At 38.2% G+C, this 15,235-nt stretch overlaps 1 protein-coding gene across 19 annotated transcripts in view; it reads right to left on the reverse strand.

Annotated features, from left to right (window-relative positions):
* CDH18 (cadherin 18) overlaps nt 1–15,235 on the reverse strand; it is a 562,593-nt gene that overhangs the window by 38,393 nt on the left and 508,965 nt on the right. For all 19 annotated transcript variants that reach the window (XM_068931463.1, XM_068931461.1, XM_068931473.1 and 16 more), the window contains 2 exons: nt 14,502–14,755; nt 994–1,130 (listed from right to left, as the gene is read on the reverse strand). In XM_068931463.1, the coding sequence (XP_068787564.1) occupies nt 994–1,130; nt 14,502–14,755 (391 nt within the window). The remainder of the gene's footprint in view (nt 1–993; nt 1,131–14,501; nt 14,756–15,235) is intronic.

A 15,235-nucleotide genomic window follows, 5' to 3' on the forward strand; every position in this document is an offset into this window, starting at 1 on the left:
GAAACAGATGAAAGTAGAGGGAACTCACTAATGTCAGTGGCATTTTTACAGGTAAACCTGTACGGCATCATCTATCAATGATGGAATACACCAAAAGGGAAAAAAAAAATATGGGGAAGAATGTACATAAAAGTACTTCATGTTCAGGATCAAAATCACTGCCCTTGAAAGACTATATCACTAACAGCACTTAACATAACTGGATAAATTGATCCAGCTTGAGATTTCTTTTGTTTGCTTTGTTGAGTTTTTTAACTCTAAATCTTTGTGCCAAAAATAAGCTCCTGTAATAAAAAATATAACTGAAATATTTATTTGTTTAAATTGTTTTCTTAATTGTACTTGCCTCAGGTAAAAACATTTATCTGGGACTACTTAGACAAGACATTTCTTGACTGTGGTGAGGCCTGTCTGAGGCCATGGAAATTCATCAGATTTGACTGAGGCCTTTTGAACGCAGCAGAAGGATTTATCATATCTTTACTCGGCAATTCGTCAGTTAAAAGGCCAGATGTACACCCTGATAATCAACAACTACTAGGCAGCAGTCAGATGTAAGTTAATATTGGCATATTTAACAGGCAATTCATTAATACTAGGTTAACAGCAGATATAAGAGGTAAGGATGCATTTCTCAGATAAAACTATACAGTGTTATCTTCTGAGATACATGAAATATCATACACAAATAGGACAAAATGGACACTGAACGGGTGAAAACGTTCCTGGGTAAACTGACAGCCTCCTATCACATACAGAAAAATGTGGTAAACTTATATAGCTGGAATCACATACGCATGTAGAGCTTTGTTTGTTTCGTGGAATTAGAGAAGTTATACACACACAGAAAATTCTCCTTTATTCAAATTGGTTAAAAAAAGAGCTGGTACTGAAAAGAACCTCACGCCCCACAATAGTGTTTCTTAGTATCAAATATTAATCTTTTCCTTTTTAATTTTTTCTTTAAAACTATGTGCCAAATGTGTTATTTACCTATCTCAGAAGCAGCCACCGTGATGTTGTACCGAGGTGTTTCCTCTCTGTCAAAGATCTTGGCAGTCTTAATGGTCCCCGTACTAGCATCAATGGTGAAATACCTATCTTCTTCTGTGTTATGATCAATGAAATATCTATGAAGAAATAAAACAGTAAATACATATTTGTTGAGCCAAATATCAAAATATCCAAAATAACAGAAATCTGTATAAGAATATTACTTATAAGCTTCAAAAAATCCTAGAAATTTTTAAAGTACCTTACGAACAATCTGTGTAAGTAGGCACCTAAAACAACTCTTTCATTTCCTTTATGATGTTACTTGATTTTTTGATACATAACAAGACTTCCACTGCGAGTCACAGACAAAAATTGCCAGTAGATAATATTTTGCACAGCAGCATGTTAAAAATAAGATACTACGTACGTTTTTTGGGCAAAAAACATAAAATGGAAAGACAGGAGAAAACAGAAAGATGTAATTCTTCTGCTAATTACTTGCTTGTCACCACAAACCAGCGTGCTCAATCCTGGTACCTGTAGTGAAGCATGTCTTCCTGACATGATGTTTGAAACATGATGAAGTGAGTCACTCTGCAGATGAACATTACAGAAACTGGTTGTGGAAAGAGCTGACTCACAGAGCTGTAATTGATGTTAGACTAGAAGCAGAACTAAGCCCTGCTTAACCCCCTTGTCTTCTTGGCACATTGCCTGGTAGAGAAAGTAAAAACCTTGAAGTGGGTAATGGAAGCAGACTGAGGGAACACACAAAAAGAGATTGACAAGGCTTTCTTTTTTCCCCTCAAAGCCTAAATCATTTACGATAGCTTTTAAGAAACGAAGCAATTACGGACTTCTATCAAGCCTTCTTTACTAACTTCCGACTTGATGGAAAAATAAGGAAAAAGATGCCAAGTCTTTTATATACCATAATTGTTTTTCCTGATAATTTGTCAGCCATGCTTTCATTCTCTGAAGTTTCTAATATATGGAAGTTATATATAGGCCGAAATGATTTATTTGTCACAACCAATTGCTCCTATTTATACCAACAACGTAATTGCCAGCTAATAAATAGAGTGGTGCTCAAAAAGGCTGCCAAGCTGAAAACAATTAAAATAACTTCAGTTTTATTTCTCTCACAATGTACTTATTTAGACTATTTGTGGCAAAGAAACACAAACAAGCAAGCAAACGTTTGGTTGAATGATGCATTAAAGTAAAATGTGACTTGGGAAAAACAAAGGAAATAAATAGAGCACTAAGGAAGAGGCAGCAATTTGAGTGAGTCACCTTAACTATTCAGAGGATGAGACACAGTGCATAAGACAGCTAGGATATGATGACTTAGGTTAAATTTTCTTTACCTGAACCTACCTCTCTCACCTGCACGAACCATTGTACTTCCTCCTTATAATATGCTGTTTTGGGTTGTGGCACTCAAGACCTTTTGACACTCTCAGTATTTTCAAGAATGAGAGAACTATAGATCGGGAACTGGAATTCAAAACAGTCAAAACTAGGCTAGAAAATCCTGCCTTCCTTCCTGCCTTCCTTCTTTCTTTCCTTCCTTCTTCTCAACATCCTGAAGAATGAAACAGCTCCCCATGGGAGAGACTGAGGAAAACAGACTTCACACTCTAAGACTGAGAGATGGCAGACCACAGTGCCTATCCTTTCTATGTTTCTTTGGAGAAAGGATTTAACTCAGTGCCTGCTATCTGAGCTACAGTCAGAACCTATGTGTGGCTCATTAACTATCAACACCTGAGAATACCTCATTCCTCATTGTCACAGAAGTTTTCTGTAAGATTGTGCCAGTGTCAGTGCAGAAGTTGCATCTCCTGTACACGCAGCTAGCATTACCTTTTACTAGTTGTAATGCAACTTTGGAGCCAGAGGGGGATCGATCTCTAAAAGTCCATAAAGCTGCTGTGCTTGCCAAAGAGCTGTTTTGAGATTTGAACTTTGTACAGAAGATGCATCCCTCAGTGGAGAAGTCCTTCCACGCTTTATGCCTTATGCCTTGAAGTAGGAAAGCTGAGTTATGAGAAACTGTTGGAGCGTGCTGACTGCATAACTACTAAAGGGAGAAATAGTGAACATCTGACAGTCTTGGGTGAGATGGACGCTGCACACATACACAAACATCTTTTATATAATGAACTAGAATACTGACGGAGGAAGCCCAAGAAGCGTAACTCTTCCTCAAATAATTTTCCTGGAGACCTTACAAGGAACCTTTACTGGTACAGCTTATACCCAGATCTGCAACGATAAAAAACTAATCCCTTCCTTCTTACTACGGTCTTGTTATTTTTGACTCCAGAGGTCTCCTGATAATGGCAAGAACTATTTGCTATAAAAATATGCTTCACTGACCTGCCCTTATGGAATATGTAGTCCCAATTCAAAGCAATTTATCACACAAGAGTCTTGCCCCTACAAACATTTATTACTGTAGACATTGTTTATTTACTACCAACAGCAGGCACAGTGACTACTTTGTGAGTCAGTATTGTGCTAACTATAGAACCATAAGAAAACAGGGCTACTTAGTATTTGCCTCCAGGAGCTTAAAATTAGACAGAATTTCAAAGCGCACCTAAGAAAAAACCTGAAACAGTGAGATCATCAGGCTGCTTTGTGTACTCTCTCTGTGATTTATAATCATGACAAATTATCACCCCCCCCTCCCTGAGTAAACTGAAGAAACAAAAAAGACAAATATCTGCCCCTATACATGAAGCCTGTGTAGAAAAACAGACTGAAGTTTGATTGTTATGAATTGTGTCTACCCAACACTTCATTTTTACAGACATACAACAAAGGATTTCCTTAGTTTCTGGAGTATCAGCAGCTTTTTCTATATCAGTCATTTATATGTATTCTATAGAAGCTTAAAGCTCTCAGTTTAAAGGACTCAGTGCTGGATGAATAATTTCAATTGTATTTTTTATGTCATTCATGAGAATAAAGTGGTCCCGAGGTAATTCATTTTACTAACACATTTGCTTCTAGTGATACTAGAAAAATGAAAAATGTTTCTAATTTATCCACAGCAACACTTAAGTCTTTCAGTACTGGCTTTTGCATATAGTTACAGACATTTTAAAGCATCCAGAGCTAAACGGAACTGTCCTTGGTCATGAAAAAATAAAACTGTGGTCATTTCTTATGCTCTCCCATTATTATCATGCTCAGTTCTCCTGCATTACTCTGTATTCTTCCTTAGAAACACTTTTTGTATTAACATATCTAAAGCAGCCATTTGCCCTGCTGATGTTCCCAGTTTTTGTGTACGTCTGAGTAACAGCTACAGAAGGTATTCCTGCACAGTAAAAGAACTATAGGAATACTAGTCTGAAGTATTGCTCCCAAGTGCCCTGAAAATATTCTGTACAACTCTATTCCACCTGTATTAAGAAACCCTCTTAGCAGAGCTACTCATTTTTGTAACACATAACAGCAAGAACAAATTTCATTGTATTTACAAAGCAGATGATAACATTTTAGGCTCGATAAATACTAGCCATTGATTTATCTACAGGATGAGAATAGAGATCAGGTATATCCCTGAATGTACTATACTTCAGAGCTGATTATGCTTTGCTTAGGCGCCTTCTGAGTTTATCTGGTCTAGTCAAAAAATGACTTAATTCTAGGGGATAATAGTAGCTATAAAGATAGTCATACCCTTCTCCCTTTCCCTTCCCCTCACCTTTCCTGAGCTGCTTTTCAGTGTTTCTTCTAGGCTGCAAAAAGCTATAGCATGTGTTTTGAATTTCAAAGAGCTACTCCAAAAGTGAATCTCCACCTTAATTCAATTGACTGTTTCTTCTCCCTCATTTAGAATACATTCATTAAAAAATGTATTTATAATATTCACTGCAGATATTTATTTACACACATTTATTCATGACAATGTTATGTGAATTTGCATAACTTTAGCCATTAAATAAGCGTATCTGAGCTGCACGGCACATGTAAATAAAGAGACTTAATAAGGAGACATGCTTAGCTAAACAGCTCTCTGTAAACTGTTTACCTCCAAACCAGTAACAGAAAACCAATCTTAAAGAAATTACATAAAAAGGATCGTGAATGTGGATAACCTATTAGTCGCACTATCTGAAGAGACTCTGAAGGAAATTAAATACTGAAACTCCATCTTGCTAGCGCTGGAAAATGCAACAGATACCACCTTCTTATTAGGTGGAGAGACTTAGAAGGGCATTATCAGCTTCCATGCATGTCTGTCTTCCTACTTCTGACCACATCTCCCTATTCCTATGATATCCCTCCCCACTTCCTGTCTTTTAGTGAAGCAGCGGTTGGTAGGACACAATTCATACTGAGAACTAAAAATATTTCTGTGAACTATGAACTGAAGAGAAATCTATGTACAAGACGGGCCCTAGACTTCTTAGAAGAATACTCTGGATGTGTTCAGTAGCGTGCATTAGTAAACCAGTCAGGTGCTCCAAGCATGTAATACAGAGAATGTCGGACATGAAGAAAATTTTAAAATATGCTAAAGGAGTTTCGGAACTTTAATAATTTCCAAATCTTTCAGGGGGGGCTTCTGAAGCTAAAACCCATGAGAACTGTTGCTTTTCGTGTTTGGCCAGCTGGAGTGCAACAACAAACGGCCCATGGTTGGCTATAACTCCAGTGTGCACCTTTCATCGTCTCTTTTGTCTCCTGACAGTAGCAATCCTCACGGGCCTGTGAACCAGCCACATTCCCATGAAGCCAGACGAGACACTCGGGAAACATTTTGTTGCCCTGATGCCCTTGAAGCACACTGTCTCCCTTCCAGGGCCAGTCTATTTCCCCATAGTTCAAAAAAAAGGTCTCTGGGACAGAAAAGCACTTGTGAAGCGTGAGTCAGAAGTTGGCTGCCGAAACAGCAGGTAACCAATTTTCTTCCTGCAGCGTGTTTGGTAGATTAAGGAGACTTTAGATGATTCAGAGCTCCTCCATTTAAGATTACAACTGACAACTGCAGCCTTCATCTGTGCTTTCCAAACATGAAAACGAAGAAAAATATTTGAAAAGAGCTTGGAGAAGGTAGTATCTCCCAGGCTACCATTTCATCTTTTTTTTTTTTTCTTTCTAGATAGGCAAAACCTGACTACTGTTCCTCTCAGGGTGCTTGCAGGAACTCAGTTAGATATGCTGTTGTCACGGAGCTAGCTCTGGGTGCCTGTCTGCTGGCATCTGTCAGCTGATCAGCAGCACCTTTTCACTTCTTGTGCTGAAATCTGAGCTTAGCTGAAGTGGCAGGCCTCCCCTCTCTGTGTCTCAGTGAACGGCAAGGTGGCTGATCTCAGGAGGCACAGGGGAGCTGAGACACCTCTGCCTCCCAGCAATGCCTCCAAGGGGCCACCGTTATTGCTTTGCAGCTCATGCAGACGCTGACATCACATTCCTGCTCTCATTCCCATCCCTGATCATTGCTGGCACACTGCGCACCTTTGACACTGGAGAATGGGAACACTCTTCATTTGAAGGAAATGAGCCATTTCTGTACATCCATCTTTTCTAGCTGATGATTTCTGTCAACGTGTGTTAAGCCACGATCATCTTTCCTAGCTAATTCTGCCAGTAACACAGGCTAAGAACATTTGCCTCACAGGCAAAAATCAGAAGTCAAAGGAAGATAAAGGTTTTCTTCTTTTCCTGACTCTATGAATCTCTTCAGCGTATTACAGCTGTCCAATTGCATTGTAAATAGATCTGTTGATGGCAGAACTGTTATACCAAAGTTGCTTTTTATTCAGATAAATTAACATTCCGATTCTAATGCTGCAAAGAAATAAAGTGCAGTCAGTGTTATATGAGAACCATTTTTTGTTCCCAAAAGGTTTACCAGCTAAATACTGGTATTTTACTTACATATTTTTCATGCTTTTTGACATATTCACAAAAGGAAAGACTAAACTACGTAAAAATAAGGTTCACAGACTTATATCTATTTATTGGTGTTGAATGGCCCTGACAAAAGACTATCTTACAGAGATTTGTTCAGATGTGAAGGCCAATTCTTAAAAGCACAAAATAATTTTAACTACTGGAGGCACTCTCAAGTCAGTGGAAACTATAGAAACATAAAGATGATGTTTCTGAAAAATCAGGCTCTTAGAGTAAGGATGATCTGTCAGTTTTATCTCAGAGTGCTAAGTGAGGGATGGAGGTTGTTCTGGTTGCTGTGAGATCTTGACCACCCTCAACTGGATGCTTACTAACCAGAACAGCTGTCAGAACAGCTTACTTGCTCCTGCACATAGAGATGGACATTTTTGTTAGGCAAATGTGTTCTGGGGATGACAGCAGCACCACTGTATGGGAGAGTGGGAGGTCTGGGACACGTAGCTTGACTAGAACCACAAATAATTGGAGTCCTCAGGGGAAAAAAAATCAGTAACAGATCTCCTCTCTCAACACTGGTGGAAAAAAAAAAAAAAAAGTTCTAGAATGTCTGCTTCTTGTGGACAGACAGAAAAATCAGAAAAGAAATTGGAAAAAAATTCCCCCATCTCCAGCCACTCAAAATAGGGTGTCCTTCTTCTGCTTTGATTTGCAATCTTAGGGGAAAAGAATACTACAGGAATAAAGAGAGCAAATGAACGAAGAAAGAGGCAAGATGGAGAAAGAGCACTCAGCCTCTCTCTGCTAACTGTGAGGCAGTTATATACCCTGGGAAGATTTTGGTCTGCCTGTGCACGCGTTGATCACATGGTTAGGACAGTGACATGCTTTGAGAGGCTAAGTGCAGTGGAAGACACATGTCTGCCTTTCCTTCCACACGCGCAGGGTCAGCAGGATGCAGGGTGATGTTTCCCCAGTGACCCTCCAGGCATGTGAGGGAGGGATGGTCACTCTGTACTATAACACCGATGTCTGTAGGCTGCCTTGAGCACAGCAAACAAAGCATACTTTATACAGGTTATAAAAAAAACAAACTGACCTTATATGACAACCAAAAGGCAAGTAAGAGACACAGGCATCTATGTGAAGAGGCTTTTACATTTTCCAGCAGGGAATAGTAAGTTCTTATCCTCTCTCTCAACTTACAGTAGTGGGGGGACTGTAGAGCAGATACTGATCTCAGAGGACAGGAGGAAAAAGATTAAAAAATACTATTTTCATTTTCAAACCCACACACAGCTGTCTCCTGCACCTCCACCTAATATGCTGATATTGTACAACCAAAATTTCAGTGATTTGGTGTGAATCAGAATTTCAGGTTTCCTTTATTCTATCTCTAATAAATATACACTTTGCATGGGAAAAACAGTATAGAAACAGAATCCCTCTGCAAGATCTTTATGTCTTTAGGGTTCTCAGAAACAATTATTTGAATACGTGAAACACTGTGGGTGTGTTCTTTTGTCAACATACAAGCATTCCTTTTAAAATACCATGTAGTGAAAGTTAGCATGACTTTCTAAAGGCAGATACTAAACAGTATTCAAGACAGGTCTATATTTTACTACCAATGCAGCAAAAGTCAAAATAAGTTTCTCTGTCTGATGCAGGATTTGAAGAACAATTTCCTTCACCACATTGATTGTTATAATCCTCTGAACTTGTCATGCATTGTTTAACTTCTTGGTACTCTATCTGAAAGAAAGGAAGACTGTCAATTTAAATCAAATGAGGGGAAAGCAACTTTCAGTACATTATAGCTTCTTGATACCAATAAACACCAATTTTTTGCACTCTTCAATAAAGTAGAGAAAGTAGAGATATTCAAAACCCGTCTGGACGTGATCCGGGGCAATATGCTCTAGGTGACCCTGCTTGAGCAGGGAGGTTGGACTAGATGATCTCCAGAGGTCCCTTCCAACCTAAACGATTCTGTGATTCTGTGAAAAAAAGCCACTATAATATATAATCCGTTATATATATTATATATATATATATTGTATATAACAGATTATATATACAATCCATTACATAAAGCCACTATAAAATATAATCCACTATAAGGCAATACCACAAGACCATTAGTAAAGTGGAAGCCCAAATCACTGCTGAGATGGTACGTTCATGCTTCACTAAATTGCCACAAAATGGGCAGTCTGCTATTCACAGAAAAGCTTTTCTGATTTTGCAAGGGTTATTTTTGTTTGCATGTTTGGGTTTTTTGTTTGATTTTTTGTTCAGGTGCTTTTTTAAGGTAATTAATGCATTCTATGTTTCTTGGAAGTAAAACAACTGTTTTACATAAAAGGGAACCTTCTGCACCTTTACGTTGAATATTTTTTTCTGTGTTGTTGTTTTTTAGCAGTAGCGTCAAGAGTGCACTGTAGAAAGAAAGAAGTCTATTTTCTAGTGACATCAGGAAGGCACTACTTCAATTTCTTACAGCTAATGAATTTCAGCCCTGACTAACAAATTTCAAAGCAGAATACAGAGTGGCAAGGGTCCAACACGAAAATGATTTGAATTTCAACGTACTAAGATTACAAACCTAATCAACCTTACAAAGATCCAACAAAAAAGAATAGGTTATTTTTAACCAAACCATGACAGATATCATTCTGAAAATGGATTATGCTTACATTTCTTATTACTTTATACTACCGTCACACACAGCACAGGATTCTAATCAGCATCAACACCCTTTTCATCAGGAGCGTGTGTTAAAATAGTTCGAAAGAGGTAATTCGTGCCCAGAAGTATAATCTAATTCAAACCTAATAAATGGGTGTAACAAATGACCAGAGGGACAGAGGCCATAAAATTAGTGCTCAAAACAATGATCTGCCTCATGTAACATTAGATAATAAACACTACATAGCAGCAGCAGAAGTACTGGAGCTATTACAGTATTTTCATACCTAACAGTATGACTTATTTCTCATGTACTACTCTTTCTAATATACAATTTAAGTAAGTCTTTCCCTGTAGCACACTATCAGCCTGGGATGAAGTTAATATCAGGGAACTGGCCATGTCGTGTAACTATTTGCACTATCGTTATCAAAGTTTCAGACTGAGAAAACTTCATGGTCTTCCAGTTATGTCTTCGCTCTTTTCTGAACCATTAAACTTGGGGCTTGGGGAACACCAGCAACGTTATTTTTCTGAAAACAGAACAGATGCAGTCAAAAAGCTCCGAGGAACGTTAGGGAGTACGTGTTGGGACTAGAAGGATTCACCACCCAGGCATCACCTATGGGAAGATGGCAGGGTTTTACCAGGTGCTGCCACAGCCTTCAGGCAGTATTAGCAGCCTAGGGCTGCTCCCAATGCACGTACGCAACCTGTCACATAAAACCTGTTTTCGCCCCAGTCTCCAGAGAAGTGCTTTTTTAGGTAGTGTATGGGTTCTGGAAGAAAAGAGACTAAGTAAATATGGAGATACTTAAAATGAAAAATGTACTAAAATAAAATGATAATTAGAGCATACAATCTTCATACCTTCTCTCATGTATGACAGACTTCCAAGACCTGCTGACATGTCAGATGTTAGCACGAGACACGACTTAATTTTAACTCTTTCAAGTAGCAGAAGATTTTGGGATAGAAGGAAATGGTACAATGCAATGAAAAGGTGTATTTTTTCAGAAAAGTTCCAACGAGTCAGTTCTCCCTGTGAACGAATTTCAATTTAGGATGTTTTCCATTGATTTAGGATATAAAATTTGAAGTAAACAGCTATTTTCCAAATTGCTCAACAAAATCTTGATCTTTAGAATTAATATATGGTGGCGTTTTCATATCTTTCATTTTTCTGTCTTTTCCTTTTTTCTATGATTATTTTTTCTTTTCATGAAAATAACGCATTTTTAAAGTCCCCCTGCCTATGTGAAAAAAAATGCAAACTTAAAAAAAAACCTTTAAAACAACCCCAAGTGCCAACCAGACAATGTCTGAATAAAGCAAACCAATAATTGCTACATTTATTATTACAAATGTAATTTTTTTGCCGGGCTTGAGCAAGCAAAACAGTAGTACAAATACTGGCATCAAGCCAGCGCTCTCTGAAGGATTCTCAGTCCAGGAAAGAGCTGAAATTACAGTGCTGGAACTGCAGAACTGCAGTTGAGTAGTAAGGAGAAAGAAAGCCCTCAGTCTCCTCACAACTGATAACAGTAGAGGTAGGGGAGGTTTTTCGGGTTTTAGCGCCAAGAATTAATTTTAAAAAAGATTTCCCTTCAGCACTGTTAATTACTGTAACTATTCCTCTGACCATTATTCTGGTTATAAGAATTGTTCCTGCCACCAAAATAAAGTGTTATTTAATTGGGCAGTGAATAAATCACAGCACTGTATCTCTTAACCAGCTGGACAATAAAGAAGTGAAACAGTTGAAACTGTGTGTCTCTAATGCTTTATCAATCTCACATACGGTTAACGAGGGTCCTTATAAAGTGGAAAGGACACACAACTGGATTAAGAAAAACTGTTAACAACTCGCTGCCAGTCCTGTAGACTCACAGCATTTGAAACTGTATCTGAGCCATTTGCCTGACTAACTATAATCCCACACAGATCAGCTGTGCAAGTCATATCTGAGGCTGTCTTCCATGGAGATTATGTAATCTGTGTTTCCTAATAAAGACATACTGAATTTTTCTATTCTTATTATTATTATTACTACTGCTATCATTTTGAACAAAATTAGAATTGTGTGGGAGTGAAGGAAAGAAGTGATCTTATTATCCTCAGACTAGCTTTTAGATTCATCATGGTTTTAATCAGTTAAGAGGATTCTTGCAAAGCACTACAGAGGAACATAAAAGTGCACTGTACACTTGTTTCTGAATATAACAACTTCCACTGAGTTTTTCCTATGCTTGTTGCTATGAGCAGAGCTTGGGCAAAGCTGCTGCTTCCCATGGCAGAGCAGCTCAGAGTGGCTCGCCGGGCACAGCTCAATCTTAGCTTGCTTCTGAGGATGCTTGCCACTTCTCACCTGCAGCTTCCCAAAGGCGCAACCAAATCTTGAAAATATAAAACACTTCAGCACTGACTCAGCATCAGCACAACGAGGAAAGAGGGGTTAAAGTTTCCGTTTTCTTACAAGAATCTTTCTTGTCTTGAAGGAGACTTGAACAGAACCTCTGGGCACTGCTGTGTGTGTGGGAACTGTTTCTGTTCAGCAGAAACAGTTGGCTCTTCAGATTCCTATACAAATAATTTGCTAGTCAAGGCCTTAGAGGATCAGTATCTTTGTAAAAAGCCCGCACGCTCACAAGTGATATTTACTGTCAGTCTCACAGAGCAGGATAAAGTCCAGCCTAAAGCATGGACTCAGAGACAATATAATGGTATGTTAAAGATATTTGAGCTGCTACTGCCCTTGCAGCCCTTACTGCCCTCTATGAGCTAAGGCTGGCTCCTTTTGGAGATTCACAGTTCAGTACATTTTACTAGCATTTTACATTTATTTTTTCCTGACTGAAAAAAGAGAGAGATGGAACGAAAAGGTATGAAAATACAAGTTATTGGGGCAAAAAAAGGATAGAGAAAGATAAAGGCAAGTCTTGTCCTCTGTTCTTTAAAAAAATATGTATGTGTCAATGTTCTGTCCTCAATCATTTGTTAAAAATTCCTGTCCGAAAAGAAAAAAAAAGAACACCCAGAGAAAAAGATCTGGAACTATTTTTCTTTCCAGTTTCAGTATCTCCAAATTATTGCTTGTTTCATTCAGAAATCCTACTATTTCTGGCCTTCCCAGTCTTTGTACAAACTGCTACTGCTCTCCTTCCACCATTATTCTCTTACCCTTCTCTACACAAAACTCTTTCATGGCCACAGATGATTGAACTATAGGTCAACCAGTTAAACTGCGCTTAGCCTTCCTATTCCTAGGCTACCGTAACTGCTTTCTGATGCTGTTAGCTGCTGTTTCAGAATTATAGTATTGCAACGACAGGCACTTGGCAGTTATCTTAATGAACTTCTCTAATTTATGTTACGGTTCAGACATAAATAACCGTGGCCACTTTTAAAGGGTGATAAACTGCCATTAAGAAATTGTATATATTGATTGTCCGACAGTAAACATTTTGAATCTTAGACTATTCACACAAGAGAACCATAAAAAATATGTTCCCATTGTTCTACAAAAATTGTTTCATTTTACCCTGTCTATCGCACATACCCACTAGACTTCTACTCAGTTAGGAGGCTAAAAAAATGCCCCATTGGTTTAAGATAGATTGTTTTCCCAAATATATTTTAACGTGGCTTGCACAAAGCCTTTACCATTATGTCATAAAAAGGAATGGAAAAGGAATATGTATTCATGAAAAACTTTTTTCCTGAAAGATTTTAAACCCAGTACCACCTTCGAGACAAATACTTGTTTATTGCTCCACAAAATTCTCACGTTGTATGTCAGTTTAAAAAGCAACTCTTCCTACAGATGAAGCCAGGAAAAATATGTCATTGGACCTAGGAAAACATGTAGAACTTTCTTCTAAATCAGGAATGAATTCAAACTCCAGCTCCAGATCATTCAAGATTAAAGTCACATGCTCTGAAATTTAGAGGAAGTCAGATTAACATCCATACTCATACTCTTTTGGCATCAGTGCTTCCTGTGGGGGTATTTCCAGTTTGGTATCACTTCCTTAGTTCAGATTATGACAAGTCACTTCCAAGCCAGTTCTGTTATGGTAAGAGGTATTTTGTCCAGGGCAGCAACACAGAATTCTTAATTATTTTATTTTTTTAATTAGACTATGATCTTTAAGAATGAATTTCGTTACACAGACTATCTAGAATCTTTTCTTCCTAATATCTTTCATATTTGTTTAGTTTTCAAACGATGCATCGGATGCTGTAAGTGCTTGCTTCTAAGACAAAGAGCACTTGTTTTTGTCCTACACCTGGCAATCGGAGACAGCATGTCATGTCCCTAACACCATCAACAGGAGAATGTAGTAATATATCCAGGATATTCTTTCCTTACCCTACTAAAATCAAAGCATATCACAAAACAATGACTTCCTCAAACAAACGTAATCTTGCAAGCAGTATAGTGCATGCCTATGAGGAAACTAGTACCTAGACCAGTTCCTGTCTTGCACAAGCAGCTGCCACAACTACAGCGCCTGTGCTGGGAAGCTTGCAGAGGGCTAGCAAAACACCTGTGCGGATGACAGGGAAAAGACAGCATTACAATCCTAAACAGATTTACAACTAGAGATAGGACACTGATCGGCAGCAGGCCAGTGAAGCACACCGTTTTACATGATGTGAGAACATATACTGCCCTTGTTCAACGGGCTGCTTGGAGAGGTGCTGTTATAGCGTGAAATGCACACGGACCTTTGCTCAGACCAAATGCAGTGCAAATCAACAAAAAATTGAAGATTACATTATTAAATCTGACTGATACACACAAATAATAACACTATCCCAACCTAGGTTTTCCTTGCAAACGCTAACATAAAAGATGTCACTTCATACAACCCAGACCTCATTAACCCTTTAGCACGGGGAATTCAATCCAGTATAATTTGGACTTACTATACCTCACTAAACTGCTGGCTGTGTCAGGATCTTGTGCTGTTACGGTGCCAACAGTAGTCCCAATCTTTGCATTTTCATAAACTTCCATGACATAAGAAGGCATAGTGAAGAGCGGAGGTTCATCCACGTCGCCAACAATGATCTTCAGCATTGTTACATCTTTAAATGGTCCCAAGTGTGAAAAGCGGAAATCAAGATGAGTATTTGCTCCTTCTATATTAAGGGTATAGGATTTCTTTTTTTCATAGTTGAGTGGCTGTTGGCAGAAAAGAGATTTATTATTATCATTCTGCGCTTCAGTTTAACCTGGTAGCTACAAACATCTTTTCGATTTATCTTAGTAGTTAACTAAATTTTGTCAGTGTTACTGGAAAGGGACAATATTCTGTGATATCCCACCAGCCACTGCTGTACAGCTGTAAGTAGAAGGATACAAAGGACAGGAAGCAAGATGATTCAGGATGTCTCTCCAACAGAATTCTGGAAAGGTATTAGTTTATTTTTAAAACTCGAAGTTGAGACAGAGTAGCAGTTTCTTTTTCTGACACCATTTAATGTCTCAGAATTTTACCACCTTTCAAATTTTATTGTTCAATGAATTGAACAAATAACATTCTAATATTGAATAAGTAATATTGTTCAATATTAGAACAGTTAGAGACTAATGTATCCCAAATTAAATTAACTCGATACATTTAATTAACATATTTAACAGAGAGTGTTGGGACGCTAAACA

This window comes from Struthio camelus, chromosome 2, assembly GCF_040807025.1.
Source record: "Struthio camelus isolate bStrCam1 chromosome 2, bStrCam1.hap1, whole genome shotgun sequence".
In the NCBI taxonomy this organism is placed as follows: domain Eukaryota; kingdom Metazoa; phylum Chordata; class Aves; order Struthioniformes; family Struthionidae; genus Struthio; species Struthio camelus.